This window comes from Plecotus auritus (genome assembly GCF_963455305.1).
Source record: "Plecotus auritus genome assembly, chromosome: 2".
NCBI classification, from domain to species: domain Eukaryota; kingdom Metazoa; phylum Chordata; class Mammalia; order Chiroptera; family Vespertilionidae; genus Plecotus; species Plecotus auritus.
The window spans coordinates 14,141,302-14,162,038 of NC_137771.1; the positions used below are offsets into that span (position 1 = coordinate 14,141,302).

Below are 20,737 nucleotides of genomic sequence, written 5' to 3' on the forward strand. Positions count from 1 at the left end.
CCCTTGGAGCCCTAGCTCCAGCCCCAGGGTCAGTGGACTCAGCCAGGTTCCTCAAGGGGCTAGAAAAGGCGAGAGCCAGCTTTTCCTTCCTTCCTTCCTTCCTTCCTTCCTTCCTTCCTTCCTTCCTTCCTTCCTTCCTTTCTTCCTTCTTTCCTTCCTCCAGTAAATATCAACCAAGCACCTACTCTGAGCCACACGCTGTTCCAGGCACTAGGCATAAAGGACTGAATAAAAGAGACCAGGTCCCTGCCCTCAGATAACGTTAGCTCTGTCCAGGAAAGAGTGTGTGAGATGGTGAGTGACTGGGGTAGGCAGGTGGAGGGGAAGTCAGGGAGGGCCTCTCTGAGGAGGCAGCGGTTTAGCTGAGACCGGAATGAAGAGGAGGAGCCGGCCATGGAGGATGTGGGGGAAGAGGCTAGCGGGCAAGAACGTGAGGCCAAGACCCTGAGAAAGCAATGGCCTTGGTATGACCGGGAACAGAAAGGCAGCCGGTGTGGCTGGCACTTGGGAGCGGGGGGTGAGTGGCAGGAGGTGGCAGGCACCAGGCAGGTGGGCCTTGCAGGCAGGTGGAGCATGTGTGTTCTAGTCCAGGTGCAGTGGGAGCCACTGAGGACTCTCAACAGGAGTGAAGATGTCAGAGAGGCCGCGGGATCTGAGAGGCGGGCTGGCGTCTGGGGCTGCCCAATGCCCAGCGACCCCCACGCCCTCTAAGCTCATGGGGTCTTGTGACTGGTGAAGAGTAAAGGCCGAGTGTAGGGTCGCCTTCATTCCTCAGAGCTCAGGGCTGTGGAGGCAGAGCTGAGCAGGCAGGTCATAGGCCTGCAGACTTCCTTCCTATCAAAGGGTCCTAGTCCCAGAACGCCCTCAGAGACCACCCCGGTCAACCCCTTCATGCCCTGCGGGTGACACGGGGGCACACACAGAAGCCGCTCCCCCAGGTCTCAGCTAATGAAGGGACTGATCCTCCCCCAGGGCTCGCCGGAGGCAGCAGGGCCCCTGACCACCTGCTCCAGCCAAGCAGGCCCCGCCTGGCTGGCCACCCCCCTTCCCCTCTCGGTCACAAGCCTCTTTTGTGCTTGCTCCCTGGGGCTCCATCTCCTTGCAGGGGTCACAGGACATCGCTGACCCCATCCCCCTGCCAGTGTGCCCGGCTGGTAATTGAAAATACCAGAATCCCCTGAAGACCAGCTTACAGGGAAACCTGACACCCCAGGGTGGGCAGCGGGCGGCAGGAGGGATGAGAGAACATCCAGCTGTTCCCCGTTCTCCGCTGTTAATCCCCCTGGATTCCGGCAGAAAGGCCAGCCCTGCTTGGCCCCCCTTGGCCCGCCTTGATCTTCTTCCCAGCAATGCCGCCTCCTTGCCACACCCAGGGATACGGGGCTTACAGGATCAGAGCTGGGTTAGCTGCCTGTAACCCAAATCTGCCAGCTAAGCCTGCCAGGCCCAGACCCCCACGGCCGTGTGGGACCTGCCTCCACCAACAGCTGAGCTCCCGGAGCTGGGGCGGGCCGGGTGGGTGGTAGTGAGGTGAGTCAACAGAAGCCGGGTAAAGCTCGCTTCGCAGCAACAGCATGGGATCTGGACCAGGGTGCTCTGAGGGTCACTGCTTTCCAGACCTCCCTGGTCAGCCTGCATCAACCACAGCCACTGGAGGGGAAAGGATATGTGGGTCCGAGGTGGGCCTAGATTCAAATATCAGCTCCACTACCTGCTACCTGGGAGATTTGGGAAAAGTTGCTTCGTACCTCAGTGCCTCCATTTTCTCATCCATAAAATGGGTATACTAACTAATAATAACAGCCTCATGGGGTTGCTATAACAGTTAAATGAGTTAACTGACATAAAGCATTTGGGAAAGTGCCAGGAGTAGCGTGAACAAGGAAGTGTGAGGTGTTAGCTGTGGGGACCGTTTTTCTTTTCTGGTCATCAGTGGACATACAGGGGTTGTCAAGATGCCAAACTCGATGGCAGCTTGTGTTTTAGTGGAGGAGCGGGTTCCCATCCCCACTGCAGTCCTCCGTGGCTCCCCAGTGCCTCAGGACAGGACAAGCCTCCAGGCCTGGAGGTCTGGCCCCCAGCTGCTCGGCAGCTGGCAGCCTCGGCCTGCGCCTCTTGGAACTACTTGTACCTCTGCTTCGAGACTACCTGGGCCCAGAGGCCCCAGGAACAGGTTAGGCTGGCCAGTGAGAGGGGCAATCGTGGGCAGAAGCCAGGCTGTGAGAAGCAGCGTGGTGGGTAGATACTAGACCACCTGGTCTGGGCTCTAGTCCTGGCCCCACCTCTGCCTGCTAGGTGACCTTGGACAAGTTACCTCCCTTCCCAGTGGTCAGCAGCACCTGAGCTTCTTAGAACTGCAGGTTCTCAGGCCCCGCCCAGACCTGTGGCATCAGAATCTGGGCGGTGGTGCCCAGCAATGGGAGTTTTCACAAATCTCCTGATGCCCCTCGAGTTTGAAAAGTGCAGTCATTTTACAGGGACACATTCTGCCACTTTTCCTCATTGCTAGAAGGTGAGTCACAGGGAAGGAGGTGAAGGGAGGAGCAGGGTCCCTCCTCGGGGCTGGATTACCTCGGCCGTGTGATGGCACCTGTGACCCTGCATGAGTCCCTCTGCACCCTGTCGGCTCCCCAGGGTGTGGCCTTGGCTAGACGCTTCCCCTCTCTGGGCACCTCTGAGGTTGGGCCAGACGCTGCACCCTCTCCTGCCTACCCCAACCCCTGACCTCTGACCTCTCTTCCAGCTCCATCGGCTGTGTCCATCATGCACCAGGTGAGCCGCACCGTGGACAGCATCACTCTGTCATGGTCCCAGCCTGACCAGCCCAACGGCGTCATCCTGGACTATGAGCTGCAGTACTATGAGAAGGTACCTAGGCTCCTGGCGCGCTCCCCACCCCCACCTCCCTGAGGGCCCCTCTCAGGCTGGGCCTGGGGGCCTACTGTCCTGCAAGATGAAACACCACCTTGAAGCAGAAAGGCCTCAGGCTCGAATTTGGCTTCACTCCCCCCTGGCTGTGAGACCTCAGGGGGGTGCCTTGACCTCTCTGAGTCTTACTTTTCTGGTCTGGGGACCTGGCCGGCAACCTCAGTGACATGCCGTGGTCACAGGCCTTTCCCCACCAAGATCCCTTCATCGTGACGTCAGCTGTCCCGAAGCTCTGAAGAGCTGGGTTCCCAAAAAGCTGCATTAATTAAGCAAGAATTGGTCATTCGCCCGTTCCGAAGCCGAGGACTGCTCGAGAGAGTTTCCGCCCAGAGTGGAGCTTTCTCCTGTGCTGCTCGGATTCCAGCTAAAACACTGCTTTTCATTTGCCTGCGTGCCCTTCGTCTGGGGAGAGAGCGCTTTCTCTTTCAGCTTTTAAATCAGACCCTTGTCACTCCCTTCGGGGACCTCTAGGAGCCAGGGACCCAGGGTTGGAAGCCACTGTGTAGTAGAAGGAGCACTGGACTAGGAGTGAGAAGCCGTAGGTTCAAATCCCAGCTCCGCCAGCAGCCAGCTGTGTGAACTTGGGCAGCCATCTCTCTCTCTGGGAGCCTAGTTTCCTCCTGGGTCAAGGGCGAATGAGACCGCCTCTCTCACCTGGGGGCTGTGCAGGTGTAGTGCCCAGCAGGTGCCTGGCCCTCAGCAAAGTAGAGTGTGCTTTCCCTGCCTCCCTCTGCTGCCCTGCCTGCCGCAAGGTGGGCCAGGGCCACATGGAGTAAGGCCGGTGAGCTGAGCAAGTGTGCGTGTGAGACCTGCGCAGTGCAGGGTCCAGGACGGGGCTGAGCATCAGAGGCCTGGGGAAAACTCTGTGCCTGATCACTTTCCTTACCTGCTGCCGGAGGCCCAACAGCCCAGAGGTCGCAGGGGCCCCTGGAAAACGCTTCACGGGACTCCCTTTCGGACTAAGGCGTGGATGACTACGGGACGTGCTTTAGTCGAGGCCGAGCCCACTGGAAGCGGAAATGATGGGAAGGCTTTCCCTAAGGGCTGAGAGGAAATGAGGGGGAGCCAGTTCCAGCCAGTCCTGCGGAGGCCCAGCCTTCTCACTCTGTCAGCTGCTGGAGTCACCCAAGCCTGGTGGGTCCCAGGGGTTCCTCACCCAGCTGGTTTACGATTGTTTCCTTGCGCATCCCTCCTCTTGACAATGCGTCCCTAGAGGCCAGGGACCACATCTCTCCCTTCCCCCACGTGCTCCCCTGCAGCCTGGGCCTAGCTGGCACCAAGACACTTGGTAGATGGTGGCTGGTTGAAGAAGTGATGAATCCCTTCCCATGGCCTGTTCTTCAAGGGCGGAGACCCGGCCTCTTCTCTGCTGTGTCCCCAGGGGATGATGTGAGGGACGCAGCTCCACCCCTTGCTGGCCCGGGAGGGCCGGATGGAGCCGGGCCTCCCAGGTAGTGGGACCAGCTGCTGCCAGGCTCAGGAAGCCAGGGCCCTGCAGGAGCAATCATGTCCACTTCCTCTGGTGGGGACAGCTTAGCAACTCGGAATTCAAAAAGGAAAAAAACTAATTAAGAAGCTTGATGATTAAATGAAACCGAAAGTGTCTGTCCCCAAAGACTGGATCGGAAATGAGGAATCCCGGCTCAGGTCCTGCCCACGACCCATTTCCGACCCAGACAGGAGGGGCTGGGGAGGCAGTGGAGGTGTGAACCAGGAGGCAGCTCTGCCCTACTTTCTGCTGCTGCCTGGGCATCCCCAGGCCCGTGCCAGAGGTGGCCGGGCCAGCAGGCCTTGCAGCAGCCACAGTCATCGCCTGCTCACGTTTCATGAGTGCTCGCCGTGGGCTAAGCACACCGTATCCATTGTCTCAGTCATTCTCGCGGCGTTGCTATTCGCCCTGCTGGGCAGGAGGGAAACTGAGGCACGGAGAAATGGTGTAACGTGTCCAAGAGCACCCAGCTGCTAAGTGGCAGAGCAGGGGTTTGGACCTGTGCTCTCACCCTTCGCCTGCCTCTGCTGTCTCCCAGTTTCTCCCAGGGGTGCTTCTGGGATAACTTTAAGAGGTGGGCAGAACCAGGCTCAGATGAAGGTTCTCAGCATAAATGGTGAGAGATGAGCAGCCTGAGGTGTGGCCGTGATAAGACGTGGCCCCGCTTCTATCAGCCCCTCTTCCCAGGGCCTGGGTACAGAGAGAGGCAGCGTGGCCTCTGCCAGTCGGGAGATGGGACACTGGTTCATTCAACACTCATTGTCACCAACTTTGGACTGGGTGCTGGGAACACCAAGAGTAACTAGACATACCTGGAGGCCTTCCCTTTACAGTCCAGAGAAAATGATGGGTTTAGGTACAAATAGCCATTAGACCAGATGAGATATAAACCACAGAAGGGCCAGCAAAGGTCCCATGGGGGCACTAAGGAGGACCCCATAATCCTGGTATATGTGAGAGGAAGTCTTCATTCAGATGACATTTGAGCTGAACCTTGAAAGATGCTTGGACAGGTGATGAGAGCAAGATCATTCCGGGAGGCAAGAACGGTATGTGCAAAGGCCCTGGGGCAGGAATGTGCTGGCCGCACTCAGAGTAGAGCAGGTGAGTGGCAGGAGTAACATGAACAAAGGCGAGATGTTTAGGGGTGGTGTTTGGAGGGGGGGCAGGGCAGACTGTGGTGGGCCTTCCAGGCTTTTGGAGTCTGGATTCAATTTAAACTACAGTGGAAAGCCATCAGAAGATTTTGGAATGATGTGATCTGGCTCATTACTTTAAACAATTCCTGTAGCTTGCTGTGTGGAGAATACAGGTAGACTCTGTACAGGGATCTCGTGGGACAGCAAGTGAGAAGTGACGGTGGCATGGAGTTGGCGAGTTGGCAGCAGAGATGGTGAGAAACTGACAGATTCAGACAGTATTTTGAAACTCGGGAGACTAGGGAAGGGTGGCGGTCAACTCCCAGTAGACGGCGGTGCCTTTTCCTGGGGCAGATGTGGGTTGGAATTTGCAGATGTAGGTGTGGAGCTTGCCGGGCGCGGGGAGGGGTAGCCAAGAACAGACAGGAGTGTGCAGAGGAAGAATAGAGTGGAAGGACCGACTGAGGAACATGGCAAGATTTAAGGACAGAAAGAAAATGCAGTCGGTAAAAGTGTCGGAGACACTTTCCTCCTCTCCACGGGGAGGGACAGCCAGGCTGCACGTATTGAGATTTATTTCTAACAAGTCCACAGCCCGCGCTTACCTAACACGTCAGAATCCTCCTGGTGCCTGCAATTGATTTCTTTAATGAATGCTCTAGATCTTCCCAGGTAGGGAAGCTAGGTACCGAGCCCTGCGGCCCCACGTGGGCCCCACCCCTGTCTCCTTTCCCACTTTTCCTTTCCTTCTTTAGAAAGGACTCTGTTGGAGCAGGCTCTTCATTTGGCCTCTCCCCAACTTCACTGGGATTTTCCCATTCTGCCCGGAGCCCGGAGCGGACAACCACTTTGCTGGAAGTCTTCCAGAGGCCGCTGATGAACAGTGTCAGTCAGACCAGGGCCGGCCTTGTCCATCGGTTCCAGATTCCAGGGGAGGTGGCCTCCATTGGCAGCTGCCCCAAAGCACACAGGCTCATGCTCCCGTTGGCTCCCCAAGAGCTCAGGCAGAAGAGTCATTTGTGAGGCCGGCTATGGCGAATGAGACTTTGTGGGCCACATTGATTTATGTATCTATTCAACAGAAATTTCTACTTGGCAGAAGTGAAGGGAAAGGACATTCCAGGCAGGGGGAGCAAAGGTTGAGGGAAGAGGGGGGTGAATGGAAGTCCAGATTGTATTCCAGGTGTTGTTAGTGTATGGGGAGCAGTATCTACCGGGGGAGGTTTGTTCGTTCATTCACTTGCACATACATTCATCCACTTAATGAATGTTGGTGATGATAACAACAGTGGTGATAGCGGACACTTAAGTCCTTACGTGTGTTAGAGACTCTCCGAAAATCTTTACCCATTACTTCCTATTGAATCTCAACAACCACTGTGTGTGGCATATAGTGGTATTATCCCATTTTAAAGATGAGAAAACCGAGGCTCATAGGACTTAAGCAATGCACCCTCTGCCTCATTGGCCCTTAGTCTCTGGATAAGGACTCAAACGAAGGACTAGTGGATTTCATACTAAATTTATTCCCCAAACCCACATAATCCCTATTTAGATAAGGGTACTCTTGGGGGAGGGGGGAGGGCGGAGAAAATTGATGGCTCTAGATCAGCAACTTTGTGCCAGGGACTAACTGATCGAATTTTATCTTCAAAACAACCCTGAGCGGTTGGAATTTATTGTTCCATTTTCTGGATAGAAAACAGGGCTCAGGGAAATGGTCTTTCCCAAGGTCACAAGGCAAGCAAGTGGAAGAACTGGCATTGGAAATGACTTCCAATCCCCGGCGGGGTCCTGTGCCCCACGTTAGAGAAGGGATCCACTCAGGTTGTTCTCCATTCTCCTGAGGCACCTAGGCCACTGGCTGTTACCTCCCATCTCCCTCATATGCTCAGGAACATAAAACTTCCAGCCTACGTGGGCACCCACCCAGTCTGCACAATCGATCCCTTTGGCAAGCCCCAGCAGATCCCATGTTAGATGGCGGCACCTAGTGGCCAAGCCTGGTAGTGCAACCTGGGTTCATAGATTGTGAATAGTCTACCAGTATCTTCATTCCAGTCTGTCATTAGTGAGCACCTACCGGGTGTGGAGCCTGGGGGTTCCCAGAGATGAATGACATAAGATCCCTGCCCTCAAGGAACCACACTCTCCTTAGAAAAGACACATGTATCAATAAAAAATATATTTTTTAAATATTCTTAAAAGCAAGACATGTATATCAGAACAATAGGTGGGAGACAACGGACCGCGCCATCTGGCTGGGGTATCTGGGAAGTCTCCCCAGCTGAGGCAGTCCTGGTGCTGGGTCTTGGATAAGGAGTAGGGAACTGCCGGCAGATGAGGAAAGGGTATTTCAGATGGGGCAGCAGGACTCGCAAAGGCTCGGGGAAGGGAGGGCTGCCAAATAAAATATCAGACATCGGGGTTACATTTGAATTTTTTAAAATAGTAACATTGTAGTTACAATTTTTATCTCTAATACCATTGCTCGCACTCATTTAATTGTTCAGGAGCGTGTTCAAGGGCTCTGTGCATCCCTGACATATGCATGATTAGCATGTGTGTGTTTCTCTGCATAAGGGGTCATAGCTTTTCATCAGCTTCTCAGAAGGGTTCCAGATCCTCAAAGGGTTAAGTTCTCCACCCTGTTTGCTTTTCTGAACTGGGCTTTCCAAGACCAGGGCCTGTGCTTTAACCTCTGTGGGTCCCCATTGCCCAGCCTGGTGCCTAATGCAAAGAGGGTATTTGGAAAAGGTTATCTGGGCAGCTGACAGATGCCTGAATGAGCATCAACTAGGCAGGTAAACATTTGCATCCAATTCAAAGACATCCCCACCCCTATTGCAGCAGCTGGCTCTTTGTCCTGTCCAGGCTCCTCCGGTCACCCTGGGCAGTATTTAGGAGGTGAGAATTGGCGTTCTGCATCTCTCAAAGGTACCCAAGGACATGAACATTAGAGGTGGCTCCTGCATGGTTTTGAGTCCCACAGCAGCCATCAACTGATACATGTGACCTTGAGCATAATTTTCCTTTTCTGGGTCTTAATTCTTGTCTGACTCAAGTGTGCTAAGGCTGAACAGGGGTCCTTCCACTTAATCCATCAAGGCATGAGGCAGAGAGAGGAATGCAGAAGCGAGCAATGTGGGCCTTCTCCCTGCTGTCCACAAGAATTCACAGTCTAGATCCCAGGGTCTGCACACAGTGACCACTCAGTATATGTGTATTAGTCAGCTGTTGTTGAGATGGTGCTGCAGAACAAACAACCCCAAATCCAGTAACCTACAACAAGTACCTATTTTTCTTACTCATAGGTTTGTATCTGTCTGTCAGCTGAGGTGGCTCCGTTTCACTCTAGAAGTTAGGTCAAGATCTTTTCCCCTTTTTTCTCTTTCTGGAACTAGTTGTTACCCAGACTAAGCCCCCCTCATGGCAGATTGCAGAATCACAAGAGGCCAAGCCAAATCAACAAGTATATGTAAAGCCCCTGCTTGCATCATGTCCTCTAGAATATTCCAGTGGCCAAAGCAGGTCATGCCGACAAACTCAGCATCCATGAGGAGGAATACACTCCGCCTTCTCTTGTGTTGCAAATCACTTGCAAAAGCTGCAGGTGTGTGATTCTGTCACTGGGAGGGAGTGAAGAATTGATAACCACAGATGTTTATCTGGTGGCCAGAACCCTCCCCACCCCCCATCCCCGCAAGTGGCAGGAGTGGTCAGTGGGCTGTGGGCCCACTGTGGGCAACAACCTCGCTAACTGTCTTCTCTGTTCCTCGGCAGGAGCTCAGTGAGTACAACGCCACGGCCATAAAAAGCCCCACCAACACAGTCACTGTGCAGGGCCTCAAAGCCGGCGCCATCTATGTCTTCCAGGTGCGGGCACGCACCGTGGCGGGCTATGGGCGCTACAGTGGCAAGATGTACTTCCAGACCATGACAGAAGGTAAGAGGTGCCAGAGGGCAGGAGGGGGGCACTGACTCCACAAACAGAACAAACTCAAGAGCCACCTTCCTACAAAGCGCCTTTGTGCACATTAGAAAGGCATCCCTGCTCCTTGATGTCAATCAGCCTCCTCCCCTCCTGGTTGGGAGCCTCTGTGCACTGTACACACTGCACAACCATATGTAAAGGATTGTGATATTCCGTTAGCAGCATGTCAGCCAGGCCACTTCCTTTCCCACAACTCCTGGGAGCTCAGCTCTGACTTGCATTCACTCTGAGCAAATCACACTCATTCTGTGGTCCAGATTTTCCTTATCTATAAAATGAAAGCATCATATGCAATCTGAAAACGCAAACCTACTTCATCCCTACACTAGTTCAGCAGGGAGAAGCGCTGGGATGGATTAGTAATGTCTACCCCGGGCAAGAGAATGGGAGGTTGCAGCCCATTATGTTTTGTGTCTCCCAGTCTGGGACCACATGGTCTCTAAGTACCCTTCCTGCTCTAATAATCTTTGAAGGACAGCACAGTTAAAGAGCGTGGACTCTGATGCCTGACAGATGGAAATTACAATGGAGATTCAGCCCTAAATGTATGGCCCTAAGCAACGTACCTTAACCCTCTGGGCCTCAGTTTTTCTCTTCTATAGAGGGGGATGATAACAACTATCTCATTATCATCATAGTATAAGGATGGGGGTAAACGTACAGCACCTAGCACAGGGTTGGTGCTAGGTCTCACATAGTTAGCGCTCACCAAATAGTGCTTAAGGTTATAGCTGTCATTTCTGTGAGCCTGGGGCCCTGCCACCAACCAGCCAAGCTCCGGGACAGCTTTGTTTATGACGAGGCTCCAGCATTTCCCCTCACAGTGCCCATCTCTTCCAGCATTAGTTCCTCTCTCCAGTCCCCGTTCCTCACAGCCAACGTTTTCACCTTCCTCAGCCCTCCTGAATGCTGGATGAGCATTACTGACATGGGTTCCCGAGGACTGTCCCAGATCCTTTCTTTAGTATTCAACAAATGTGTGCTGGCGCTAAGACCCAGAAATGACCTTGTCCCTGACTTTGAAAAGCCTGTCTGGTCATGAAAGCAAATGGGAATAATAATAAAATTCAAAACAATGATGATGTTAGTGACATTGAGAATGTACTGAGTGGTTTGCAAGAGCAAGGCCAATTCTGAGCGCATTTTACGCATTATCACAGTTAAGCCCACAGCCTCGGGTCAAACAGACCTGGGTTCAAGTGTTGGCTTTGGCCACTTTCTAGCTGTGTGACCTCAAACAAGTCATGACCTCACTAAGCCTCAGTTTCCTCATCTGTAAAACGGGTTAACATAGGCAGTGCATCACTGGGCTGTTCCTGAGAATCAAACAAGATACGTAGCATACTTAGTACAGTGACCAACCCTTAAAACACTCAGTAACATTAATCGTTGATATTTACTGAGTGTTTACTACGCGCTTTCCACAGCAGTCCTAAGAAATGGGAAGTATGATTCTCCCCACTTTACAGAGGGGGAAACTGGGCTACAGAGAGGTAAGTCACTTTATGAGAGTTCACACAGATAGTAAGTGGCACCCGTGGGACTCAAACCCAGGGAGTCTGGCCTCAGAGTCTGTGCTTGTAACTGCCTCACCTTATGTGTCAGCTTATTGTTGTTGATTTTCATAGCAACATTGAGATATGGGTATTATGCCCGTGTTATTGGTGAGAAATTGAGAGTCGGAGCAGTTCATGGACTTGTCCAAGGTTACTTGTGAGCCAGTGACAGCCAGTTCTCCACCTGAGCATGTGACAGGTACTCTGTGAGGAGCAGGAACAGAGCCTGGGACCCCGGGAGACCCCGCAGGGCGCTGGGCTGTTAGGGCTCCCACAGCCAGGCTGAGAACACTGCGCTGCGCTCTCTCCCCAGCCGAGTACCAGACCAGCATCCAGGAGAAGCTGCCACTCATCGTCGGCTCCTCGGCGGCTGCCCTGGTCTTCCTCATCGCCGTGGTTGTCATCGCCATCGTGTGTAACAGGTGGGTGGGTGTCCCCCAGCCCCTCCAGGCCTGGCGTGCGTCCATTCAGCCGTTCCTGAGCAGTGTTTGTGAACGGAGGAGGCATTTCCATCAGTACCAGGGACGGAGAGAGGCTCGGGTCGGCCTGGGTACCCCCAAGTGGCCTCTCCCACCTCCTCCTAAATGGCCCCCATTAGCAGCCCATCCCACTGCCCTTGACAAGTCCACTATTCAGGGTGGCACACTGAGACGCTAATACTTCAGCATGAGGAACGTCTCAGAGCCGTGGGCAGGAGGACCACAGGATGCTGGGAGCTAAGGTGGAGGGAATACAGATGGCCCTGCCTTTGCACTAGTTGAGGCCCCTTCATGATTAGGGCCATAAGCAGAGTCAGATGGGAGGTTGTGGTGCTCAGGGAAGGCCTCCTGGCTGAGGTGGCTGGAAAGATGGAGAGGACACAGGCAGGAGGAGGTGGGGGAAGAGCACCCCAACTGGCTGGGGTGGCATGTGCAGAAAGGGGGTGTGGTTCTCTGACTTCTGCTGGGGAGAGGCAAAGAAACTCTTCTTCCTTAAAGAATTCCCCACTTTATTTTTTTTAATATATTTTTAATGATTTCAGGAAGGAAGGGAGAGAGAGAGAGAAACATCAATGATGAGAGAGAATCATTGATTGGCTGCCTTCTGCATGCCCCACACTCGGGATCAAGCCCACAAGCTGGGCACATGCCCTGACCAGGAATCAAACCGTGTCCTCCTGGTTCATAGGTTGAAGCTCAACCACTGAGCCACGCCGGCTGGGCAAGAGTTCCCCACTTTAGAGGACACTGGGTCATAAGGTTAGATGGACAGAAGCCCCCAGGGTTTCTGGGGCCAGGGGCCATGACCAGAGGACATGACTTTGCTCTGTGAAAGGGGCTTGGCCAGAGAGGGGGCAGGGGAAACAGTGAGCTGGACTGGAAGTGGGAGAGTGGGAAGAAATGAGTGGGGCCCGGTCGGGTGAGGCTGCTAGGTGAGGGGCAGGCAGGGAGGCCTCTGACAGGGATGTGGTTTCAAAGGCCTGCCCACCCTCTGCCTATCACCTACTGTGGCTCCCAGCTCCCCGGGCGCCTCCAGGTGGCTCCAGCCCTTTGCTCTTGTTCCAGAAGACGGGGGTTTGAGCGTGCTGACTCGGAGTACACGGACAAGCTGCAGCACTACACCAGTGGCCACAGTATGTATACCCCAGCGGGGCTGGCACCCTTGGGCCCTGCACTGTCAGTTCCTGGCAACTTCTCCAGCCTTCTTTCGGCTACGGTCAGGCTGAATGACAAGCCATCCCCTGAACGTGCCGTGCTCACTGTCACCTCGGCCTCTGCACATGTTGTTCCCTCTGCCTGATCACTCTCCTGTCCTCTTTACCTGAGCATCTCTTACTCTCCCTCAGGCCTCCCTCTGAGAAGCCTTCCCTGACCCCACCCCAGCCGGGTTTAGGGCTGTCGTCTGTGTGCACACAGCACCCCTCACCTGGTTGCGCTGTGATGGCCGTTCCCTTATCTCTCCAACATTATCACAGGAGCGTGTGGCGACCTGGAACCGTGTCTGACACGCACCACTGCCTCCCCAGCCCCAGCACGCTTCCCACGCATAGTAGTCACTACACACATATTTATAGAATAAACACATGAGCTGAGTGAGGTGATGAGGACCCTGGGCTCCGGCTTGGGAGATGAGAGAGAAGGGAAGAGGGAGGCCTCCTGTCATTGCTTCCTGGTGACTCCTCTGGTGACCATTCACTCCCACCCAGTGCCTCCATTCCCCCCACTGTCCCCTCCCACCTTAGGCCAGGGCTGGGAGCAAATATGCCACACACACCCAGAGCAATGTGCCCTCCCAAGGGGTCCAGCAGAGAGAAAAGCAGGGTATAGATTCCTCTCCCCTGGGCCCTGGCAGAACGGACTCTCTGTGTGGGGTAGCATGGGGTTGGGGAGAAGGTGTGTCGGAGACCTCACTCAGGGAACAGGAATTCCAAGTGGGTCTAACATAGGTTCTCAAACTGTACTCAGTGGGGTACCCTAGGGTTCCTCAGATGGCCCCTGGATAAAACGGGGCCATCAGCCTGTCCATTCACTTGTCACATATTTGTTGTAGCCCCCTATGTATGCCAGGCCCTGTTATAGGTGCTGGGACATACAAATAAACCAAATATCCCTTGCCCTCATGAACTTATATCCTAGTGTCAGGGACAGAGAATTAAAAAAAATACATGTCATAAATGAGTAAAGCCTATGATATATTAAAAGATGGAAATGCTGTGGGAAAAGGCAAGAAAGAAGCAGAGTAGTGGATGGAGAGTGGTGGGTTCAGGGTTGTGTTTTTAACCAGGGGAGTTGGGGCTGACCTTGCTGAGAGGGTTTCATTTGAAGAAGGATACTAAGGAGCTGGGGGCGGGGGTGGGGGTGGGGCAGGAGCTGTGCAGCGATGCCTCAGGGAAGAGCATCCGAGGCAGCCAGTGCAAAGGCCCTGAGCCTGCACTATGTCTGGAAGGGTTCAGGAACAGCCAGGGGGCCGGTGTGACTGGAGCAGAGTGAGGGGGCAGGAGGGGGAAGTATGAGGAGCCACACCATGCAGATTCTTGTCAATCATAGCAGGGCCTTGGTTTTTATTCTGAGTGAAATGGGAAGCTTCTGGAAGGATCTGAGCAAAGGACCGATGGGCTCTGAGTTACAGTTCTGACAGGACTTCCCTGGCTGCCATGGAGAAAATGCACGGAAGGGTGAGGTGTGGCCAGGCAAGGACAGAAGGAGGGAGACCCGGGAGGGGGCTGTTAGGATAATCCAGGGATGGTATGATGATGGCTAGACCAGGGGGCAGTGATGGAGATGGTGGGAAGTGGTTGGATTCTGACATATTTTGAAGGTAGAACCACTAAGTTTGTTTCAGGACTGGATGTGGGGTTGGCAAAAAGGGCAGAGTTGGGAATTCCAGATTAAGCCTCTGGGTAAAACTCTGTTTGAAGTAAAAGTTCCTGAGCTTAACAATCACTGTGGACATAAATGTAAAAATGATTAAACCACTCAAATTTCCAGAAGACAATTTAGGTAACCATTTAACTGTACTGTGAATAGAAAAGGACTGTCGAAAGTGTAAAAGCAAAGAAAAGGGCAGACAAATTTAACTACACAGAAATAAAAATCACCTGCACATCAAAGTAAAGGTCATAAATTACATCACGCCCTCCTATTCCCCAAGTTATAAAATCATGATCGTAGAGGTAGCTGAACATATTGACTGTATTCTATGTGCCAAGAGTTGTTTTCATGCTTTTCGTGTACGCATTCATTTAATCCTTATAATTTCCCACTGTGAATACGAGTAAACAGCTGCTCGGGCAGGGGCTGGGTGCGAACCGAGGGTGTCTGGCTCCAGTGTGCAAGCTCTTAGCCACACTGTGCTGTCTCCACCTGGCTGAGCTAGAATAAGATAGGCTCACACACGCTGTCACCTGGAGCCATTTGGGAGCATCGCTATTTAGGGCGTGAGTGACAGGTGACAGGTGACAGCAGGGACCTATTTTAAAAAATAGACCCCGGGATTGATTCATAGATCAACGCAATCGAAAGCTCGGGTTCACTCCCTGTGTCCGAGCAGGACTGTTCGTTTCGAAGCACTGCCAGCCCTGGGGTCCCATGTCCACCAGCAGCCCTGTGTGGTCAGGGCACGGGAGGAAGCTGAGAGGTGTGTGACTGGCTGAAGTCCCCTTTACGGGCTCGTGTATTCCGTCATTCAGCAGGTGCTGAATGAATACCAAGGGCTATGGTGCCTGGATGTGGAGCCAGAGGGACTGACTGATTTCTCATTCTTACTCCGCCGCTGGCCAGCTAGGTTGCCTTGGAGAAGTCATCCAACCTCTCTGAGTCTTTGCATCTATTTTATCGATTTCTTTCCTTTTTTTTTTTTTTCCAGAGAGGAAGGGAGAGGGAGAGCAAGATGGAAACATCAATGATGAGAGAGAATCATTGATCGGCTGCCTCCTGCATGCCCCACAATGGGGATCGAACCCGCAACCCGGGCATATGCTCTGACCGGGAATCGAACCATGGCCTCCTGGTTCATAGGTCGATGCCCAATCACTGAGCCACGCCGGCCGGGCTGGCATCTTTATATGGGAAGTAGCAGGAATGATACTTTTTTCACAAAATTGTGAGAATTAAATAAATGAATGGATATTAAAGTGCTTCGTAATAATAATATTTAACAACAGCCAACTCTTCATTATAACAGCTAACAATTAGTCAGTGCCTTCTATTTGCCAACTACTCTACTAAGCCCTTTGAAAAGATTCTTGTTTAATCCCTGCAAGCCCCTTGTGAGGTAGGTCCTGTTTCTTTGTGAAATCATTTCTGGCAGGTCCAGAATTCAAACCCAGGTCTCTGAATGCCCGGTCTCTCCTCGCTCATCCTGCATTTCCCCTGTAGGTTCAGGATGAGAGGTGATGGCCCTGACAGCCATACCGCATCTAAACAACAGCCCAGGGTTTTCTGAAGAGTCTGCCTGCAGGGGTCCTCATGCAACCTCAGTTCAGCAAATGCCCCTCCTGGGAGCCAGGTCTTGTGCAAGGCTGTGGCCACGAGCTCCCCTTCGATTCCAAGATACAAGCTGGGAAGCAGCAGAAAACGCTGGCAGTATAGACTCAGCCAGACTACCTGGATTCAAACCCCACTCCTGCCACGTATGGTCTGTTCCGTGTCCCCTTGGGCAGGCCATTTCACCTTTCTTATGCCATCGTTTCTTCACCCAAGAAAAAGGAGGTACAACATTAGGTTGGACCAAATGAAACTGCTGTTTTTGTAGGTCCCAAACAGTCAAATAGTGACAATTTCATAAGGCTCAGCGTAATAAATAGCATTTACCTGGTAGGGGTGTTAGGAGGATTAATTGGGTCAGTACCTTTCGAGTGCCTAGAACAGGGTCTGCTGCCTGGGAATCCACATTGAACTGGGAGCCAATGGTGCTCTTAATGGTGAGGTGAAATGGAAGGGTCACAGAAGCAGGATGGCTTCCCTCAGAGTCCTGCCTTCAGTAAGTATTTATTGAGCATCTACCGTGTACCACCTTCACATATGTACTCCAGAGAAAATATTCTAGGGCTCATTACTGGGGCTCACAGACCCCTAGAGCTTCACGGCCTATAATTCCAAAATGATATTCTGAATATGGGAGTGTACACACATGTGGATGTTTTTCCAAGGAGCAGATCCATAGCTTTTGCCAAATTCTCAAAGGCATTCATGACCCCAAAGAGGTGGAGAGGGGAAAAGAGGGCACGTCAATGAGTGATGCAATTCTTCCATCAATAAGCATTTAGTTAGCACCCTCCTTGCCAGGTCCTGGGGTGGAGCATGAACAACAGACACAGCCTCTGTGCCCTGGAGGAGCAAGGGTAAAAGCAAGCCCTCCCAGGCGGCAGAGTGTTCCAGAAAGGAGGGGGCATGGCTTTGAGCATGCATGTCTGGGAGCCCTGATACAAGGTAAAAAAGCCATACAGACATCAGAGCCAGAGGAGTGGGTGTAGAGACAGGCCTGCGGGAGCCGGAGGAGAAAGCATGGGTCTCCACGGGAGGGATCCAGGCAGGCTTCACAGAGGAGGTGGCATTTGATCTGGACAAAAGAGGAAGAGAAGGGTGATCCAGGTGGAGGGAGCCACATGAATAGAAGCACAGAGACAGGAACTTGTGAGGTGTTTCTGGGACCTCTGGGTAAATAACTCCTTTTTGCTAGTATGTAGAGGACCGGGGCGGGGTGGGGGGGGGGGGCCGGGGTGCTATCAATGGGGCCCATCACTGAGGGCATGGAATGCCAAGTCAAGGCACTTGCCTCTGTCCTCTGGATCATCACTCTGGCCGAGACTTGGGGATGGCATCTGATCGGTTAGCAGCACCCAAGTAGGCTTTGAGCTCCTGTGCTTCTCCTTAGCACCCTGAACTGACCCTTCCTGTCCTCCCTCCCAGCTGACCCAGCAGAAAGGGCTTCCCCCAGTTCTATTAGGAGGGAGGCTAAAAGTCAGCCCCCAAGACCCACAGGCCAATCAGAGTCCGAACAAAAAAAGGAGCATCCCCAGGGAGCTTGTGTCCCTGCTCTGAGAGGCGTTGACTTGGGGAAGAAGGAGTCTTGGCTAAATACTCCAGGAGGAGGGTGCAGGGACCAGATCTGGCTGGACTTCATCCAGGAGGCAGTGAGCATGGTAATTAAGAGGACTGGCCCTTGGCTCAAGCCTGACAGACCTGGGTTCAAATCCTGGCTGTGCCATTGGCTAGCTGTGTGGCCTTGGGCAGATGACTTGCCTCTCTGAGCTACCGTTTCCACATGTGTGAAATGAGAATAATGATACCTTCCTCAAGTTGTCGGGCAGAGGAGAGAGAGAAAGCATATCAAGACCCTGGCACAGTGTTAGGCACAGACAAAGGCCTCAGTAAATAGCAACTGTTCTTCTTCTATCTCAGTCATCTGGATTCTGCTCAGCTCTGACACTGAGTGTCTGTTGTGTGCAGAGCTTTATGCAGTGCACCAGGGAAGGCAGCGTGAGAGAAGATCACACTCCCACCCCCTCCTCCCAGGCTCCCACAGGCTAGCATGGTGGTTCTTAACGCCTTTGGTGGGGAGGGTCCCAGGCTCCTCTGAGACTGCTAAAAGTTTTGGATCCTGTGGCCAGAGAAACAAAAGTTTGCATATGTGTGTATATAAAATTACAAGATAGGAAAACCCAGAAAAGTGTACACTCAGGGATAGATTTTGGAGAACTTTTACTTTCAACAATATTTACTCCCAGAATTTTCAGACTATAAGGAACATGCATTATTTTTCTAATTCAAAGGCAATATTATTCAAGGCAATAATAATAAATGCATTCCATTTTAAGAGGTTACCAGACTCCACCCCTTGTCCCACCCCAAAACCCACCCTGGAACTGCCTAGTGGTTCACAGACTCAGATTAAGAAACCCTGACCTAAAGGGCTAGACAAATAATCCAAAATAAAGCTCATGTGTTAGAGCAGCAGTTATCAAACTTTTCTGTAAAGGGCCAGATAGTAAATACTTTAGGCTTTCGAGCCATATAGTCTCTAATTTAGCTGCTCAACTCAGCCACTGTGGCGTGAAAGCAGCCACAGGCAAAAGGAATGTGTGTGGCTGTGTTCCAATAAAACTTTATTTATAAAACCGTATTACAAAACAGATAGTGGGCCAGTTTGCCAATCCCTATTTAGAGGTTTCACCTCCTGGATTCCTGGAATATCTGAAACAGAGGCTGAGAGTGGTCAACTAACATGTCCAAGGTCACACTAACTGCGTAGGGTTGATGGCCCCACTCATCAACCAACCAAGTCTTACTTATGACCCAGGGACTCCAGCTCCCAACTCCTACAGCTGCAACCAGAAAGTCACAGCCCCCAGAGCAGTGGGAGGATGTGGGCAGGGAGCTGGGGAGGCTAGAGGGAAGCCTGGGCTGAGAGAGGGCCAGATGGTCAGAGAAGCAGAAGACCAGTTATCTGGGAGGGGCAATGTGGGATGGATCATCTTTCCCTTTTTTTCAAAGCTTTTGTGGACTCAGTGCTGGGGTCAGAATTGGGTCTTTGCATAAAAAATAAAAATTCACATCAGATCAGGAATTATGTCCATATTCTACCTCATGCTGATCAACAGGGAATTTGAGATCCAGAAAGGTTTAAGACTTGGCCAGTGGGGAACCCCGGAGGTGGTCCCAGGAGCCATGGTGAGGCAGCCTCCAGGCTCTGGCGCTGCCTGGGAGGGCTGAGGCAGCCAGGGTCTCCTGAGGGGAGAGAAGGCTTGAATTAGGCCTTGAAAAATAGGGAGACCTCCTTAGCAGAAGCCCAAGAACACAGTCTATTGCCTGCTCTTTCTGTATTTTTGTTACAATTCTCCCCTTTCCTTCTTGACTTCCTTCCTCCTGATTCTCTATCACAAGAGTGACAACCCTATCTATCCTTTCTTCCTTTTATGCCCACACACATAACAGACATTGCTAATCAATCCCGACCATCTTTCAGCAGCTCCAGGAAGTCAATTAGAGTTGGAACAAGAACTAGAACCTATTTGCTATCCCTGCTGAGCAATCTGTTCCCCTCACCCTTCTGCTCAGTGCCATCTGCTCACCAAGGCCCAGAGAGGTCAAGTGACCTGCAGGGGGTGGCCAAGTTCTTAGGGGGAGACCACAAGGGAGTATATGTCCATCCATGGATGGATTGGCTCTCCCCTTTCCATTTGTCCACATCTTGAATCTGTGCATTTGACCAAGCCTCGTCTTCTCCCTCAGTGACCCCAGGCATGAAGATCTACATCGACCCATTCACCTACGAGGACCCCAATGAGGCAGTGCGGGAGTTTGCCAAGGAAATTGACATCTCCTGTGTCAAAATTGAGCAGGTGATCGGAGCAGGTAGGTGGCTGGTGCCCTCCCAGGTACTGCGACTTCAACCATGTGTATCCACCCCAATGTGTACTCCTGAGACAGCGTAGGATGTGGGGCAGAGCCCTCAGAGAATCTTCCAAGGCCTGAAGGCTCAGAATGCCCAATGGAAAGGTCATCCTCATCAACAGATAAGGACACTGAGGCACAGGGCTGGGAGGGAATTTGTACATCACATCAGAGATTGAGCTAAGTCTGGGACCCAGTTCTCTGGACTCAGTCCAGTGCTTTGTCCTTCCCACCACTCATCCCATGTCCCACCCTCCATCTCCCCAGGCCCCCTATATCCTCACACCATGCCATCCAAACACCACAGGACAGTCATGAAGAGTTTATCTTACTCTCAAAGGTGGGCCCCCGTAGTCTACAAAGGGATTCTGGGTCCAAGAGGATGAGTTGAACATTGAGGAGGCCCCAGGAGTGGGGGTTACAGAGAGCAGGGAGGTGACACTTCTACGTGGCATGTGACATCTTGCCCCTCTTGGTGTGTCTGTCCAGGGGAGTTTGGTGAGGTGTGCAGTGGCCACCTGAAACTGCCAGGCAAGAGAGAGATCTTTGTAGCCATCAAGACGCTCAAGTCGGGCTATACGGAGAAGCAGCGCCGGGACTTCCTGAGCGAGGCCTCCATCATGGGCCAGTTCGACCACCCCAACGTCATTCACCTGGAGGGTGTTGTCACCAAGAGCACGCCCGTGATGATCATCACTGAGTTCATGGAGAATGGCTCCCTGGACTCCTTCCTCCGGGTAGGGGACCATGGGCGGGGC

General features: G+C 52.7%; 1 protein-coding gene across 3 annotated transcripts in view; it reads left to right on the plus strand.

The window, feature by feature from the left end:
• EPHB2 (EPH receptor B2) overlaps positions 1 to 20,737 on the plus strand; it is a 184,843-nt gene that overhangs the window by 156,573 nt on the left and 7,533 nt on the right. The window contains exons 6-11 of one of the 3 annotated variants that reach the window (XM_080656407.1): positions 2,744 to 2,868; positions 9,340 to 9,502; positions 11,420 to 11,528; positions 12,651 to 12,718; positions 19,818 to 19,940; positions 20,469 to 20,716. In XM_080656407.1, coding sequence (XP_080512533.1) covers positions 2,744 to 2,868; positions 9,340 to 9,502; positions 11,420 to 11,528; positions 12,651 to 12,718; positions 19,818 to 19,940; positions 20,469 to 20,716 — 836 coding nt within the window. The remainder of the gene's footprint in view (positions 1 to 2,743; positions 2,869 to 9,339; positions 9,503 to 11,419; positions 11,529 to 12,650; positions 12,719 to 19,817; positions 19,941 to 20,468; positions 20,717 to 20,737) is intronic. The other 2 variants (XM_080656408.1, XM_080656409.1) reach the window with 2 other exon arrangements.